Source organism: Sceloporus undulatus, chromosome 5, assembly GCF_019175285.1.
Source record: "Sceloporus undulatus isolate JIND9_A2432 ecotype Alabama chromosome 5, SceUnd_v1.1, whole genome shotgun sequence".
Taxonomy (NCBI): Eukaryota; Metazoa; Chordata; class Lepidosauria; order Squamata; family Phrynosomatidae; genus Sceloporus; species Sceloporus undulatus.
This window is the reverse complement of record NC_056526.1, coordinates 122,280,650-122,299,340: the sequence shown is the minus strand read 5'-3', so window position 1 is coordinate 122,299,340 and position 18,691 is coordinate 122,280,650. Positions and strand designations below refer to the sequence as shown.

The window sequence follows — 18,691 nt, the reverse complement described above, 5'->3', positions numbered from 1 at the left end:
AGTCTTTGCCTGTACTGATTTTCAAACACAGCCACCAATTTTCTACAGTTAGAGCTCTCAAGATCTTTCTTAAAAAAATTGTTTTCAAAGAACTGCATACTCCACTTTTTAGAAATTCTTTCCCAATCCTAAATGTTAATGTTTATTTTTTCACTTTTACACTACAAATGTAAATAACATAGTAACTATACACAGACTCTAGCAAACAGTGTAACAATGCTGTAACTGTGATGTGTAATCTACTTTTATTTTTAACAGCATGTAATAAAAAAAAACCCACAGAAAATTACTGTAACATTCCTACTACTCTTGGTGTAGCAGTGAATAAAATGGGAACAACCAGTATTTATTCCTTTAACAATGGCAGAATCTCAATCCAGGCTGGCTGAATTTGTTTTCAAACATCTTCATTTGTGAGGAGAGGCTGAGTAGATGAAGCACTGCTGCCCACTGAGTTGATTCTCACAGAATGATCTGTACCATTCCCTTGGCTACAAATTCCACTCGTAACGTTTGAGTAGATCTGGAAAAGATGCAAACTGGAATCAATGCTGAATAACTACACGTAACACCAAAGTGCCTATCAATTCTTTTACATGTATTTGAGGCACGTTAACACACTGTTCAGTCATTTTATAAGTACAAAATTTCATGCCACAATGACTTTTTTTTTTACAAACTCTAAAGAGTATAATCTGTTGCCACAAAAACAGCAACTTCACGAAACATTAAACACTCATGCATTTATGATGATACACACTTTCATGGTCTAGATTCCAATTCAGCAGGTGCATGTATTGTGCTGCATTACAGATGGACTATATACACTTGTTTGGATAGGGAGAAAGGAAGTGTGAACAGTGAAGTCAGCAAGGGATCTGGTTTATGGGAGGGGTGAATGAGGGAACATCCCACCAATAAAAATTATCTTCTCCCCATGAAATTTTCCTTCATCCCCAAATTTCTAGCACTGTAGTATCTTAAAATATCAGTTGAATGCAGGTTAGGCATTCAAAGAAAACCTGGAGGCACATTTATCAAGAAATGTGATGAATACAGCAAATATAATAGTTGGTGAATAATTTTCACTCTCTGCAATGCTAAAAATTTGGGGAGTGAAGGAAATTTTAGTTTGGATAAGCAGCATTTTTATTTGAGGGAACAATATTCTCATTTGCCCTAGTCCACTACATCTGTAAGGTCACTTCTATCTTTCATTTCTCTCTGACCTCACTTGTTACATTCCCACCCTATCAACCATGCAGCTGTAGGTCAGCATAACATTTCCTGATGAATATGATGACATGAACTCCAGGCCCCTGAAGATTATGCCATAATAAATTCATTAGCTTTGAAGATGCCATTTTTACCATTGTAGAAAAGCCTTATAGCTGAACCCATATCCCCAAAATAGGCCCAGTGCCTTGGATATCTACCTTAAAATTCTAAAAACCTACAGTGGATTTACCAATCCACTGATGTAGAAGTCATCAGCTACTCAGTGGGATGAATTCTCCTCTATAATTATTTTATCAATAACCACATGGAAGATTTTTCCAAAAATGTATTGGAAACCATCCAGGGTTCAACACCTTCCCACACTATATGCATTTGCTTTAAACTGAATGCAGGATGTTAGTAGGTCTCAATATACATTTTCTAAATATTGCGTCAAATAATGCTTGTTTCATAATAAATTTTCACAGTGGCTAAAATGAACTGGTTTCCCAGTCAAACAGTCTTGTTTATGGATGCTAAGATAGCAAGAGTGAAGTTTACCATGTCCTGAAAATAAGTAAATACTCAGAAGTACAATCATGTCTAATTAAAAATACTCACTAAGTTCAGTGGCTTACTCCTAGATAAATGGGTACAGGAATTGCTTTTCTCAATGTAATCTGTTCTTACCAAAAACCTGCCATAAGGGGTAAAAGTCTCTCATCCAGTGCATTCAGTTATTTTTTACTGAACCAAGTCTCCCGGTATGAGATGGAAGTATCAAAGGGCCACATGAATAAAAGGGGCTCTGCTCTTCCTTTGCTACTAGAAACAATTGGAAATATTAAGTGAACAACAGAAACCAACTATTGAATGTATGCACAGGGATCCTTGCCCACTGCAGCACAGGTAGAAATATTTAGTCAATGCACTTTCCCAAATGGAAGTTATTTCAGAAAACTAATACCAGATAAAACTGAAAGCCAATGCCACTTTTGGGTAATTTTTTTTACTTCAAAAACAGTCCTGTGAGCCAATGATGAAAATGTTAAACTTGCATCCATGTTTAATAAAGCATCTATATTTCTGTAAACCAATAATGGTTTACAGTATGTATCTCTCTCTCTCTCTCTCTCTCTCTCTCTCCTTTAAAAAAAACCAATCATTTTTATCAAAACACAGAGGAAAGTTTATTGGGGCTCCAGGTCATTTCAGTCCAGAAATTATTTTTATTTGATTTATATCCTGCCTTTGATCCATAAGGATCCCCAATACTGCTTCCCTAAAATTTCAAATATACAGTTAAAGTAGAGGAGCTTCCAGAACATCTGATGCACAGTGTTGATCCAAAGTGACCAACCAAGCCCTGAATTCTCACTAGGTCAAACTAGCTGTTCCCTTCTACCTTATTTTCTTTTCTTTGACTTGCTGGTAACTGGATGATCAAAGGCCTAATTGTGCACTCTCCACTCCTTCAGACAGAGTTTGAAAAAATTACTTTCTTAGACTATAACTACCAGTACTCCAGAGACCAGGTTGGCTGTGGGGGTTATTGTCCAAAAAGGGAACATTTCTAATCTCTGCTCATTCTCTACACTGACCCATAACTGAATACTATAATGACTGTTTACTCATTGATTAACATAGTATGTTTTTCCAGACTAAAACTCCCAGAATCTCTTAGCCAGCATGTCCAGTGGCCATACTATTGAGGATATTCTGGGAATTGTCCAAAAATAACTTCCAAGCTCTGAGAAAAATTCAACTAGTAATGCCTGTGATGAGCAAGATGACATCAGTATTTTTGATAAAGCTGCTAACTGCAAGCCACAATCCACTAAGTGCTACTCCCACAACAAGATACATGGAAATGGGTAAAAAATATGCAGCAAGAGTATTTACAATCAGTACTATTTCCTTTTATTGAAAACATTCATAGCACAAAGAAAGGAATGTATTATAGTGTGCAACTACATTAAGCTGGATGCTCAGCACTTATCTCTATTCAGAACTCAGCCTAGAATATTTAACACTTACATGGTTTGTGGTATCTGAAATCTGTTGTTCAATCAGTTGTACTATTTGCTTAAATGTTGGTCTCTTTATAGGGTCTGCATCCCAGCAGCTCTTCATGATCTCGTACCTAGAGGCAAGGTAAGAATTTATCAACTGAGATTTTGGCAGCAGACAAAACATTAATTACAAACATTACAAAAGTCTATTTGTTTTCCAAACAAACTATCAAGCCCATTGGTCAACCAAAGGAAAAAACCCAAAATAAACAGTGATCATACATTTAGAGAACCAATGTGGTATGGTGGTCTGAGTATTGGATTAGGGCTACAAGAGAGGGTCCAAATCCCTCTCAGCTATTACTTCTCAGTCTTGATAACCATAGGCAAGTCCCACTCTCTCAGCCTCAGAGAAAGGCAATGGCAAAGTTTGCTGGGCACCTTCAACTCATTTCTGACTTGTGGCGACTCTAAAGCAATCTTATAATGGGGCTTTATTGTCAAGATTTTTTCAATGTACGTGCCATTTATGGAATGTTTTCTTTTCTCTATTAAATCTTTTCTAAAAATCTACTTTAGGATTTTATTCAGTCTTTCTGTTCTCAGGTGCAGCTATCTGCCTTATTCCCATCTTCGCTGCTTTAGTGGAAGTCCTTAGTGACACATCAAAGTGCTTCACCTGGTATAGTTTAATATGCTACTAATGGGATTTTCCCCCATAAAAGAGTTTATGAGAATGTCATGTTTTCAAGATGTAACCATGAAGACCATAGAATCATAGAGTTGGAAGAGACCACAAGGGCCATTCAGTCCAACCCCCTGTCATGCAGGAAATCTAAATCAAATTATCCCTGACAGATGGCCATCCAGCCTGTTTAAAAACCTCCAAAGAAGGAAACTCCACTACACTTCGAGGGAGTGTGTTCCACTGTCAGACAGACCTTACTGTCAGGAAGTTCTTCCTAATGTTGAGGTGGAATTTCTTTTGCTGTAGCTTGCATCCATTGTTCCGGGTCCTAGTCTCTGAAGCAGCAGAAAACAAGCTTGCTCCCTCCTCAATATGATATCCCTTCAAATATTTAAACAGGGCTATCATATCATCTCTTAACCTTCTCTTCTCCAGGGTAAACATCCCCAGCTCCCTAAGTTGTTCCTCATAGGACATGGTTTCCAGGCCCTTCACCATTTTAGTTGCCCTCCTTTGGACATGCTCCAGTTTCTCAATGTCCTTTTTGAATTGTGGCGCCCAGAACTGGATACAATATTCCAGGTGGGCCTGACCACAGCAGAATAGAGTGGCACTATTACTTCCCTTGATCTAGACACTATACTTCTATTGATGCAGCCTAAAATCACATTGGCCTTGTTAACTGCCACTGCCGCACTGGTGACTCATGTTCAACTTGTGGTCTACTTGGACTAGATCCCTTTCACACGTAGTCTCATTCAGCCAGGTGTCCTATATCTGTGCATTTCATTTTTCCGCCCTAAGTGCAGCACCTTACATTTCTCCGTGCTGATATTCATTTTGTTAGCTTTGGCCCAGCTTTCTAATCCATTAAGGTCATTTTGAAGTTTGATCCTGTTCTCTGGGGTATTAGCTACTCCTCCTAGTTTGGTGTCATAGTGACCAATTAATAGCCATTTCCTACTAACTGTAACATGTGCAGGGAATATATGACATGCCAGAAATTTAGACCATCACTTCTCAAAAATCCTCCAGGTGTTTTGCACTTTCCATTCCCAGAATTACTGAAGATTAGAATTCTGGTAGCTGAAGTCACAAACATCTGGAGGACTGAAGCTTGAAAAGCACTGTTTTATTGGCCTAAATTTGACTGCTAGTCTAATTGAATCAACCACTGAGTTGGCAGTTAACACATATGTGAACACCACTGATTTCATAAATCTAGTTCAGTTGGGACAAGAAACAGGATTTATGACTCATAATGCTATGATGGCTGGGACTGATGGCAAATGTATGCCAAAATGCCTCAAGAGCAAAAGATTACCCTCCTTGGGAGTGTAACAATCAAATATTGAAGTAGGTTAATTTTGGGACATGAATTTCCATTTAGCTAAACCATACCCATACCACCACCATAACTCCTCCTCCACTGCCTAATGCAGCAGCATATTCCACATGGTCATCCTATGACACGCCAGCACTAGGTAAAAATGGGCAATGCTTGCTGAAATTTCTAGAAAGCCAGGGGCCCTGTTGGAAGAGGACCTCTAGCCACTAGAAGGAAAGAGAAGTTTAAGTGTTAAGCCCGTGTCTGTTCACCTCTCCAACATCTGCCAAACAGAGCTGTGCAAAATAAGCAAATAAATGCAAATATTGAAAGAAATTGGCCTTTATGAGCAAGATCTCCAAAGCAGAACTAAGAGGACATCCATATAAGACCCTGCAAAGATGCTGGTCAGTCATACCTGACAATACTGAACCAGTGTTTATAAATAATGTACTTAATTGACATAATTTGCCCATGCTACTGTATATAGAGTTTTTCGGCTGGGGATTTGATTTGCCTGATTGTTTGATTTTATTATTCAGTTTCATGTTTATTTTTTACACAGAAAGCACACAACTCTGAGTACAAATGACTCAGTAAACCAATATCCCAATCTCACACATGTATACTTGGGACATCAATCTCACCGATTTCATGGGAGCTTACTTCCAAGTAAATGAATTAGGAACAGCTGGAAGGTTGTGATAGGGAGTCTTATGAATATTCAGAATACAATTAGGATTTCCCCCCACTACTGCAACTTCACAAAGAGAGAAAACAATACAAAAATGTTATTTAAATCAAAATCTGGACACTTGTTCATTTCTATTTCAGAATGGTAAGAAGTCTGGTCTCTCACATTGCAGCAGGTGCAAATTCTGGGCTAAACATTCTGTATCCTTCCTTAATCCTTTTATAGAACTTGGAATCCACAGGCATTCCGGGATAGGGGCTGCTTCCTGTTAACACAGAAGATGTCAATATATCATAGCATGTTTTACACATAAGAGAAATAAAACATCCAATAATTAATCTTGCTGATTTATATGATGCAGAAATTTGAAAGTCAACTGCATTTTACCTAGAGAGAAGAGTTCCCAAAGCAGAATTCCATAAGACCAGACATCACTCTCAAATGTGTACACACATTCAAAAATGCTTTCAGGTGCCATCCACTTAACAGGAAGTCGAGCCTGTGAAAGGAAGCAAGACAAAGAAAGATGGAAAAATATGACAACAAAGCTGTCACAGCTTTAAAGATTTTTAGATGATTAACCATTTGCCTTTGAAGAGATTAATCACTAATTTGCAAATTACCAAAATGAAAGAACTGGAAGATCACTTTTATTTTAATAAACAAAAGATACCACTCATTTTTTAGAAGTAATGACTGTAATTAATCTTTCCTCATTCATTCTGTATTACACTAAGAGGAGTGAAAGTCACACCTTGGCCACATCTATCAACCAAAGACCAAGGACCAATGTATGATGCACCCCTTGCCTTTCAGGAAGAGCATCACAACAAAAGGAAGTTCAACCTCTCACCCTCAAAGGGGTCACAAAAAAAGAGCTATAGTTCACTCTTCCTATCAAGTAACTCTGCTATCCTGGGATTGCAGATTAGAAGGAAAGCACCACCTGGCCCTATCCATTGGCCAAGGTACTGCTGAATGATGAGTGGATATGTGTTCACTGTAGCAATTTAATCTGCCTTGAAGATAATTAAATTAAAGGCAACATATAAGCATTGTACATAAATAAATACTTTTTAAAGTGTGCCCTTAACTTGAAGCCCTGACAGTTAAAATTGGTTCTCACTGATTTATCACTAAACCCTTTGTTGATGAATGTACCAATTAAATCAATTACATTTTACAGCTCTAATTATTGTACAGCACACTGAGAAAGTGATTACTATCAGAGTGCAAGGAGCTTAGAGATGGGCATTCCCTTATCATAAGATACCAGACAAGGTAACAGAAAGGGTATTATTTTAAAAAAAACTTTTGAAATTCATCTGAGTGTATTATTGTTGTGCCCTTATGCTCTGATTTTTAGAATCAATTTGGTATTATTGAGAGGGATTTCATTTTGGCCTGTTTTGACAAAAAACAATTTGTCTTATGTCTCATGAAAATGATAGTTAGTGATGGCTTATTTTATGTTTAGTTACATATAGCATATATGCACACTGCAGAATTAAAACAGTTTGACACCACTTTAACTGCCATGACTCTATCTTACAGAATCCTGGGATCTGTAATTTGGTGAGGCACTAAATGTCTCTGATAGACTAGCCTGAATACCTCACTTTAAAATGGTGCTAAAGTGCTTTAAATCTGCAGTATTGATACACCCTAATCTAAAGTCACTTAAGAGATTTGGCAGTTCTGACAACCCACAAAATGTTTAGCAATGCTTATTCACATTGTTAAATAGTAATAATAGTAATAATTTAATTTGTTTTATTTATATACCGCTATTCCAGAGATCATAGCGGTGAACAGCAAGTAAGCTAATTAGCAAATAAGCTAATAGTGGCACAAAGATGGTGGTGGTCCAGTTCATTTAACATTATTTTATTGCATCTGTCTTTATTTCTTTTATCAATCTTTTAATGTTTTTATTTGATTGAAGAAATTTTAACTCACATTGCCACAAATATCTGAGCTTTTCTACTAATATAATGACAAAACTTTTAAAATAGTCACTAAAATAGCAGACCCATTGAAGCAATGAAACTTACATAAGTGTTAACTTACCATGATGCTACTAAGGGACTTTCTGTAACTTTTTGTGATACAGTGCATGTGTATATTTACTAAACTGGCACTCCTTGGAACCTCCTTTGACTCTTTTTCCTCTAGACTGCTCATGATATTGTAACCTGGTCTAGGGGTCTACTTTTTCTAAGGTGACCCTCAGAGTCTTAGATGTAAATCTGATGGCCACAGTGGTGGATTGCCTGAGAGGAATTCTCACAGTTGGTAGCACGGATGTGATTGCCTACATGGAAACCCGACATTTGATGGTCCCAGTGGTGGGATATAAGCAGAGATCACTACAGTTAACCAATGCAAAGTACAGTACGAACTTGCTGTTTTTGTTACAGAAAGCAATTGGTTTAACTGTTTCATCTAATTGCATGAAGCAAGACCTCCGAATTAGAATGATGAGCTTAAACCCATGTCTTTGATCAAGCAAGGAGGAGCAAATCTGTTCTTGTCACAGTTAGGGGAGGCACTGCCTGCTGTCAGTTTCCAGAGTGATCAAGGTTCCCATAGCATCTGCTCTGAGATTATGCCAGACACAATTACAGGACATCTTCTCCCCCTAGCTCATAACAGCTGCAGCTAAGCCCTTTGCTGACTCTTTCATGCCATAAAACATCAGACAACTCAGGACACAGAAACCCCTTAATCTAGACAAATGGAGTGCAATTACTTACTGCCCACCTGCAAGCTGTTGTCTTATGCTTAAAAAAACCCGCCTAGATTGAGTTAATTAGACAGAAGCTGGAAATTAAAGTTTAGTTTCTGAGCAAACAGATATGCTAATAAGGGGGTTTGGTCCTAAATTTGCTAGTTTTGTTGCTCAAATTCTTTATATCATCTTGACTGCCTTCACCTCACACTGAAATTTGCAGAAGAAAAGGAAGGGATGCAGTCATCATTGCTTGAGCCTTGGATAAGTCAGACCTTTATTATCTCAAGAGATGGCTTCAGTGTACCCCCAACACCCAGTACATAGGAAGAGATTACAGATTTAATAAAGAGATTTGGTTGAGAGGAAGTTTATTTGAGGGGAGACCATTTGTACTGAGCTGAAGACAAAAGGCATCTCCTTCATACCTTCTGTTTGAATGTCCAGCCCAGTTTGCTTCAACTTCGTCCCCATTCTATGTTGTGCTTTCTAGGCAGATATTATTTGGTGTGTTCAAATAGAAAGGTTTATGTGGTGTTCTCTAGTCATTAAAAATCAAGGGAAGTTCTACAGTATGCTTTACAGATATACAGGTTGCATCCAAACATACTTACATTTCCTTTGACAACATAGTTCGAGTCATTCCTAATATCTCTTGCAAGACCAAAGTCACAGATTTTTGTGATCCGCCCATGAGTGAGCAGGATGTTCCTTGCTGCCAAGTCTCTATGGATACACTATGGATACAAAAAATATGCATACAACATCAATAGGCTAAAATAACTTTTTAGGTATTGTACACTAGTACTGTGATGAGTAGATTCCAGGTTCTGGGGAAAGGTGACATATAAATCAAATGTGTGTTTGCTTTTTCATTTAAAGCCGGTCTAGGAGTCACTTTTATTTCCCTCAGAGGCACACAGACTATTGAAATGTAAAAGAAAAAACAAAAATGGCCTGAAATCAACTTCTGGTCTTTAAAAATGGGTATTCTTGATTTAAATGGTAAAGAGAGACCTTGTAACCTGTTGCTCCTGAAGGCATGCCACTTCCTCTTTGGACAGAAATAAGATTGATTTAGGATTCTAGAGGTGCCAAGGGCCACAAAAACAACAGTGGAGGGACCACACAACTAGGGAAGCATTTTGCCACCCCTCATTTAAAGCATTTAAATGCCTCTATTCAACCAGAAAAATTTGCAGTTCAATATAATGAGATAATCCCTGTCTTTAGGATTACAATAATAAAAGACTCAACATGAAAGGAAAGAGAGATGGGAAGGGAAAAGGAAAATACAAATCCTGGTCATTCTTAATTGCCTGATTTTCCGAATGAAAACTTATAATGAAAATAAAATTCTGAAATGGTTCTAATGCAGGCAAAGATTGATGGTCTTCCTAACATGACTGGCTGGAACGATACTTCGTCTTTGTCAATGTTCCAGTGACAGAGCAAAATAATTTATTCAGAATCTTACACCAGATTCCTAGGAGGGTAGATTTTTCCAAGATAACTATAAGAAGAGTTTACATTTAATTAGTTTGCCTCACTTTACTTGGCATCAGCTTCTATTACAATTTTATTTCATTTTATCTATTGGACCTTCTCTCTAGAAACCACGCAGATCCATCCGATTCCCTGAGCAGCATGGTTAAAAAGAGTGTGAATCAGCTGGTTGAAGAACATGGTTGTTCTTTATACATCTTCTACAGTATCTGCTTTCACAATGGGAGGTACATAGGACAGGAAGAATTGCTGCTACACACAATTTGACATGAGAAAGAGTGTTAAAAAAAATCAGAACAGCAGGCAAGACACAAGTTGACTCCCTCTTTTCTAAAAGATTAGCCGCATGGGAAAATATGCACTATTCTTTTCTGTATGGAAAAAAAATATTATTTTCCAAGTTTCTGACTTACATTTTTGGAGGATAGAAAGCTCATTCCCTTTGCCACTTGATAAGAAAAACTTAATAGGTCTTCAATATCCAGAGCCATTTCATCATCTTCTAAGATGGCAATGGTGACATCCTGATTAGCGAATGATCCTAAGTGACACATACGGGAACAGTGCACAAATGGATTAATTATGGCCGTTTGGGAAGATAGCTGGCTTTCTATTAACAGAGCAGGACACCAAATTAACACAGCAACTCTACTCAAACGCATAATCTGCTGTGAAAACATGAAGTAATTTTGAGTATCTTCTTGAAATCTGTGTGCTAACCCAATATAAAATAACAGTCAGCCCTTCTTATACACAGATTTTTAATACATGGATTCAAGTATCCACGGTTTAAAAAGGTTCAAAAAAAAAAGTATAAATTTCAAATATCAAACCTTCATTTTCCACTTTTTATAAGGGACACCATTTTGCTATGTCATTATATTTAATGGGACTTCAGCATACACGGATTTTGTTATCCACGGGGCATCTTGGAACCAAACCCCAGAGTATAACAAGGGTCCACTGTATATTCACCTTCAGTGAAGACTGTTTAAAAAAAGACGTATTTTGATAGCTATAGACAATTTCAAAAGAGAATGTTTTCCACTTTCTTTCCTGCTAGCTCACCTGTCCTTCCTGGACTTCTCTTAGCAGTTTTGGCATGGACAACCTGAGACACTCCGGGTTTCATATCCATATAGTCATTGGTGGCATCACTACATAGAAAGTAGAGGACATCTTTGCAACTCAAACAAAAAACATCTGTCATAAAGGAGCTACCTGGGAACAATAACAGGCTTAGAAAGCAAACAATTTTTACACATGTGAGGAAATACATTAACAACGAAACCAAGTTTTGATTATTGGCATTTCAAATGAAGGGATCATAGGATACCACCAGCTAGAACTATTTCAAAGCTGATGCTTTGGGTTTGAGAAAAGGTCATTTTTGTTAAGTGACTAGTTTCTTTCAACTCTCACTCCCAATTGGCTAGCTGCTGATATACTCATTACTTCATTTGTTATTTCACTCACAGGTCTAGTTTTCACTAAGTTTGGAATCACAATAAGCCATAGCTTACTGTGGCAGAAACAGGCCAGTATTCTTCCCTGTCTGCTTTCTATTCCAACTACAGTTAAATCTAACTATGGTTTATATAATCTGTAGTTTTAAGGTGGAATGTTTCAAATGAACCATAATTAAAATTAACCAGAGTTTGCTGAGATCAAATGACATGTGACTCATAGACAGAAGTGAGAGTTTCCAAACTCTCACTTGTGGCTGTAACAAACATTGGATCCTGTTTTGGTAGTCTAGATTTTGGTTTTTGGTTGTTGTTTTTTTTTTAATAGAGAACCATGTAATATTTGGTGAGACCATATCTGGTAGCCTGAAGATTACAGCCCTGAAGCATTTCCTGCATCAAGACATCATGATAAACCACAGATACATTCAAAGAAAACAAGATATCATTGAGAAGGTTCCAACGTAATCTTTTTCATGGCATACTTTTTTTTTTTTTTTTTTGCATGGGAGGGATGTTTTTATTATTACAGGATGGTTCAAAAAGAATGGTGCAAACTTGAATAAGAACAGCTTTACTTTTGCACCATCCTTTTTGAATCACTCAGTATTGTTATTTGGAATATGAAGGAATTTCTGTAATCTCAAGGTCTATCCTCATCTCTAACAGCAATCTGAAATAATACAACCTAGATAGAAACTTCCATGAGGTCTTGGACCTCTTCAATGAATGTCTACTTCATGTTGATAATCATGAGCAAAGTGAATAAAAACTCAGAAGATTCCAACTATTTTAAGTTCCGGGAATTAAGCCTTAACTGCTTGGATGAGAGGAGTAGTTAAGATCCTCACCTAGAAGGGGAAACGACTTGAACTGTCATTCTATGTAGGTAACAATCCAGCCCAGATGTTCAACAGAGTTGTAGCTTAGCTGCTGAAAAGACTGGGTCCTCTCATGCTCTAAAGAATCTTGCAATGAAAGAGCAAACTGGCACTTGGCCCCAACAATCTAGGTACTGTATTTGAGTAGCATAATATTTGAACAAATGGCAAACTGGAAAGGGTGCTGAACTGAACAAAATTAACTATGGGGTGAAACATACCACCGCAAAAGGGCAAATTGAGGTCACCACAGCAACCACACGCTATAGCCCCAATCCACCTTGGAGCCAGTCCAAATAGGAACGGATAAGAAAGAGTGAAATGGAAATGTGGTAAACAAAAACTTCTTCTATCACATAATGGGCACAAAACTGTATAAAACAAAAACACACAAAAGGCTCACTGTCAGTCTCTGACAACAACTACAAGTATTGGCACCACATCCTTACTACATGTGTTCTTTTTGATAGAGGAGGTTCTTGTAAACAGCAGTTTCTTCATGCTTTGGGTATATAAAAGAATCACGTTTCCTCCTCAGAAAATTCAAAAGATCGCCATAGCAGCAGTACTCCGTGATGACCAGGGTAGGACCTACAGATGCACAGGAAGTTAGAAGTGGTGAGTGCATTTTGTATTCTGGCTCAAACCTTTAAAAAAATTATTTGGCCACATGTATCAAATCACACTACAGAGCAGTGTTTCAGCTTGAAAAGTCAGGGTGAAATTACATCAGCAGCATCTCTATTCAGAAACTGGGCCCTATTTCCAATTAAGACGATGTCATTTCCAATTAATTATTTCTACACATCAATAGGACAACAGTGTTAAAAGCACACATATATGAATTAAATAAGTCTTGTGATAATGGTGCAAACCAGACACATCTGTTTCATTTTGGAGCCCTTCCTGAAGGAAGTTATCTGTTCCAAATGTAAGCTTCTCACATTAATCCCTTTGATTCACTTCTGTTTATAACAGGACATCTCACTCTTACAGTAATGTTTTGGAAAGGGTATAAAATATTATAGTATTCAGGAAAAAACACTTCAGACAGAACAAGCCTGCAAAGACACAAAGCTAGATGCTCCAGACATTCAAAACCATTAAAATGGAGTCTAAAGACAGAATAAAGGCACAGGTGTTTTTATATTAAAAATGTGTTTTCTGGATGCCTGGCTGATTCACAGTAATTTGAATATATAATAATACTGTCTGGGATTTGTAATACAAGATTTTGAACTAGTGCTTTGCCTGGACAGTTTCTCTGCACAAACAGACACACACACCAGTCCATGTAGATACAGAAACATCTTCTAGTAACTAGTTTTTATGATAACAAAAACACATTTGTTTGTTTATATTGGTAGAGTGAGGGCAAGTATTATGTCAAAAAGTCAGACCACCAGTTGGGGGAAAGGAGGCATGAACCATGTTATAAATGGCACTTGTAACAAAATACAGCAGTTTGGAATGTGCCTGCTCAGGTGCCAGCCAGCCAGCCATTCCTTCCTTCAGGATATTCCATTCTTTAAATCCTCTCCCCGAGATTTCTTTTAAGGTTTTGCATGCAGTTTGGCTGAATTTTGAAGGAGACTGGCCTGACTCAGTCCTATTGAGATTGAATCTGGGCAGATGGGTTCCAGATTAGTTTGTACCAGCCCAAAGATCTCCATTACTTTCTGGGTCACTGGAGTAACAGGTACATCAGTGGTGGTGGGGACAGCAAATGTGAAATGGTTCACAGTGTGATATGATGGGGAGAGACTGCAGTGGAGTTGGAATTCTAGTATAGTAATTCATGGAAAGTTTCATTAGTACTTTCTGACACCTCCAATTGTAGTGTTTGCAGAGAGGGTTTCTGTGTCACATAATCCCTTGTTTCCCACTTTCCCCTATCCTTCAGCTGAAGGACTTCTGGAAGCTAGGTAGAGAGAGGGACTAGAGAGTTAAGTTTGATAACACTGCTGGTAGATCTCTAACTCTCTCTGTGTGTATTCTTTGTTTGTTGTTACAATTGTGAAGTTTTAAACAACAACAAAAACCTTTTCTTTTGGAGCTTCCCGGGGCGCAGACGTGCATTTGTAAGGTTGTCTTCTTTTTTTTGTTCCAGGCTCACTTTAACTTAACCATTCTGCAACTGCATGTATACATCTTTGAGAGATAGCAGTTTTATTCCTCAGTTTTCTTAGGCTTAATTTTATTTACACACACACGCACAAACACACACCTCTTGCCTTTCTCCCAGTATGGCATCCATAGCAGTTTACAATACAGATGAATTTTTTTTTTTTTTTTGGTGAAATCAAATAGGACAGATAGAATTCAAGGGCATATCCATGTTCATCTGGAAAATTAGGGTACTAAGGAAGGTTTTGCATTTCTATTGACATTCTCACACACAGACTGTTTATATAGGTCTGTCCCTGGACTCTCCACTCCAGCCCATGCATCTGAGGAAGTAGACTCAAGTCTACAAAAGCTCATGCTATCAAAGATAGACACTTTGACTAAGAGGTACGAACATTTACAGACTGAAAGGAAGTTGTGCATGTGCGTTGAAGGAGCCACTTTTTAAATGGTTTTGTTCTACTACACTGTCATTGCTGTACATTGCCTTCTAATTTTACTATTTCATTGCCTTCTGACTATTTTTCGGTTTTGTTTATTCAGAAATTTGGATGCAAAACAATCTTAAGTTTTCAATACTGGATTAATGCCAGAATGGACAGAGAAATATAGTCTTCCTTGTTTCTTAAAGCAGAATATACACAATACATAGGAAAAGTTATGCCACATATTTATTCATGAAGTTTATTCAAAAGTAAAATTTTAAACTGGTTCTTTAAAACTGCCTAACACAAAGCTATAAAGGTAAAGGTTTCCCCTTTGATAAGGTTGTCAAGTTATGTCCGATTGTAGAGGACAGTGCTCATCTCTGTTACAAAGCCAAAGTGCCAGCATTCTCAAAGATAACTCTCTGATCATGTGGCCAGCAAGGCCACATAGAATGCTATTACCTTTCCACCAAGGTGGTACCTATTTATCTAGGCCTCAAACTGCCAATCTTGCAATCGTCAGAGTCAGCATCTTAACTGCTGAGCCTACCTAGCTGCAACTTGGCTGCAATTCTTGAAGCTCCACAATTCACCCAGATGTGTCAAGAAAAAAAGTTACAGATTTCCTAGAAGTGAATGGGAGGAGCAGCAATCTGAATTATAAATCATGATGTACATCTGAACATCAGATTAGGTCAGGATCGATCTTGAGCACTCTGGGCTCACTGAGCATGATCATTTCTCTAGGTTATCCTGGCTCATTCCTTACTTAGGGGTTTTCTTCCCCTATAGTTTTTATGAATATTTTTGCAAAGCATGAGATTTCCCTAAGCATTCTGGTGATGCAATCTCCCTCTTGAATGGGGATGGCATTGTTCTAGTTATAGAGAACCAAACTCAGGTAATTAATTCACTAGTAGTATTCAGGATAGTTAAAGTGGAAATAGAAAAAGGGAGAAATAACCAAAGAGAAATTAAAGAAAATAGCTAGCACATGTCAGGGGAAAGTCAGAAAAGCAAAAGCACAGAATGAGCTCTGGCTTGATAGAGAGGTTAAGAACAATAAAAAGGGCTTTTTTTTGGATATGTCCGTAGCAAAAGGAAGAAGGAAATGGAAGGACCACTACATGGAGAAGATGGTGAAATGCTAACAAGGGGTAGAGAAAAAGCAGAATTACTCAACACCTTCTTTGGCTCAGTCTTCTCAGAAAAGGAAAACGGTGCTCAACCTGATGAAAATGGAGCAGAGGACACAATAGGAGAAATGCAGAACAGAATAAGTAAAGAGGGAGTACAGGAATACCTGGTTAATCTAAATGAATTTAAGTCACCAGGACTAGATGAACTACATCCGAAGGTATTAAAAACGCTGGCAAATGTAATCTCAGAGCCATTGGCAATAATTTTTGAGAACTCCTCAAGGTTAGATGTCAGTTAGTCTGACATCAGTAACAGGAAACATCGTAAGCTTTCATTTAAAGCTGCGCAAATGAGGGAAACTGTCAAAAAAACATACCTCCAATAGTGCAGGCTCCTAGTAAATTCACAATGTTAATGTGGTTGCCAAGGTAACTCAGTACTTTCAGTTCTGACATCAAGGCTTCCTTCTCAGTGAAATGGGCACTGGCTAGAGAGAGAAAGATGAGGCTCAGCAAATGAAGAAGCAGACGAAAGTTACAGATTAGCATACATATTATACAGTGCAGTATGCTCAGACTGCTTCCTCACATAGATACCCTTCAATGTTTTTAAAGACCTTCTGAGAAATTTGTTTGTTGAATTTCACCCCTACAGCAAAACCAACAACTGCAACAGGATGCTATATTCTATTAAACTACAGAATGACAGCTTTGTAGGGATGGCAAGAACTATCTAAAGTACTGTCAACATTTTCTTTCTCTTGTGTTGCTCTCATATTTTGGAATGCATGCTACTGAGAGTTGTGAAGAGCTTGTTTGAGGAATTCTGTAAGGATACATCTTTTCTATCTGGTCTTTTAACCTGTTTTAATCATTATGATATCGTTGGTTTCAGAGTTTAAATTGTTTTATTGATGTTTCTTACCTACTTGGGAATATTTTTTTAGTGGAGAGGTGGTATTAAAATGTGATAATAAACAATTTTTTATGACACAAAGATGTGTTATTTGCTTTGGAGATCTTCAAACCTTGTTCATGTTGCCTTGGAAATGCTTGAACTGCACCAAAAATGAAGCACAAAACTTCGAGGAAATGTGTCCTCTTGACAATTTTAATTTTATTCACTCCCCACAGAGGCCTGTCAGGTCCGTTCTCTGTTACTTTGAAGAATGCAACTTAGTAAAAACGTATTTGTTTTGAACAGGAATTTGCTGTTCATAGCGATAACTGGTACACATTCCCCTGTTTTTTTCAAATGGTTGTGTTGAAAGCTTGCCCTTCAGTATAATTATTACTGCTGAATTGTTTGTTACTGTTATTGCATTCAAGTCATTTCCAATTTCTGGTGACCCCATCATAGATTTTTCTTAGCAAGATTTATTCAGAAGAGATTTGCCAATTCCTTACTCTCAGGCAGAGTGAATGTGACTTGCCCAAGGTCTCCCAGTGGGTTTCCATGGCTGAGCAGGAATTTGAACCCTGGTCTCAAAATACTATACCACCATGGCTCTCTGGTTTAATATATAATTTAATATTTTGACTTCCTTATTATGGCCTCTTTGAATACAAAAACAAGAGACATTAACTAAAACAAAGGAAAGGAATGGAAGGTGCAGGAACTTACGCTTAAGCATTTTTACAGCTACTCTCATCGCTCCGTCAGGTTTGAACAGACCATAGGCAGTTGCTTCAACAACCTTCCCAAAAGCTCCAGCTCCTAGAGTCTTGCCTAAAGGATTCCAGAAAGCATGGAAATAGATTAGCAATGCAATTAACCATATAATGGCAATTTTAATTTTTAAAAATGTCCTAATAAAATACCCCATGTGCCTATAAAATCTTTCCTAAATCATTCAACGGAAGAAAGCAGAGGGCAGGAAAAGCTGTCACTATTTGTACAAGCCCAATATCCATTGCAACAATCACTGTTACACTTTTGGGTTAAAAAAAACCAAGGTTCCTTATTTTCTCTTCTTTCTTTTCACTCAACCTACCATCTGACCTAGGGTGCATCTACACTGACAGGAAAATCTAGCTTAATTTTGGGTTACCCGTATTGGCAGTAACCATGGCCTTGTATACACACACACACAGGCAAGTCTGGTAGAACTGCCTAAACAGCTCTCCATTTTGAACCTACCTCCGTCCATTAAATCACAGTATGCATGGTGACATGGTTTTGGCCACTCCAGTTTTTCCTTTGCCACCCTCACATGTGTGGAAATGTATGTGCTCCACCTCCCAGCCTCACACCAATGTAGCTATGGAGTGCCGTCCCCACCATGTGTGTGAATATCTGGGTTTTCTGCTCAAAACCAACATAAATCCCTACTTTTCCACACTCTCGATTAAAGCCCTGAGGCAATGAAAAGGCTCAGATTTGGCCCCAATTGCCCCATACAGCTAGTTGTGAAGACTAGGTGAGACTGTTTTAGTTGACCTGTGTAGACACACCCTCAGTCTTTGCCTATTCT

At 37.9% G+C, this 18,691-nt stretch overlaps 1 protein-coding gene across 1 annotated transcript in view; it reads right to left on the bottom strand.

Moving 5' to 3' along the window:
* Window positions 1–13: 13 nt before the first annotated feature.
* The window catches only part of KIT (KIT proto-oncogene, receptor tyrosine kinase), a 94,960-nt gene continuing 76,282 nt past the window's right edge, over window positions 14–18,691 (bottom strand). The window contains exons 12-21 of the mRNA XM_042466435.1: window positions 17,842–17,946; window positions 16,595–16,705; window positions 12,973–13,114; window positions 11,245–11,333; window positions 10,590–10,717; window positions 9,285–9,407; window positions 6,327–6,438; window positions 6,105–6,204; window positions 3,256–3,361; window positions 14–523 (exon numbers count right to left, since the gene is read on the bottom strand). Coding sequence (XP_042322369.1) covers window positions 398–523; window positions 3,256–3,361; window positions 6,105–6,204; window positions 6,327–6,438; window positions 9,285–9,407; window positions 10,590–10,717; window positions 11,245–11,333; window positions 12,973–13,114; window positions 16,595–16,705; window positions 17,842–17,946 — 1,142 coding nt within the window. The 3' untranslated portion in view covers window positions 14–397. The remainder of the gene's footprint in view (window positions 524–3,255; window positions 3,362–6,104; window positions 6,205–6,326; window positions 6,439–9,284; window positions 9,408–10,589; window positions 10,718–11,244; window positions 11,334–12,972; window positions 13,115–16,594; window positions 16,706–17,841; window positions 17,947–18,691) is intronic.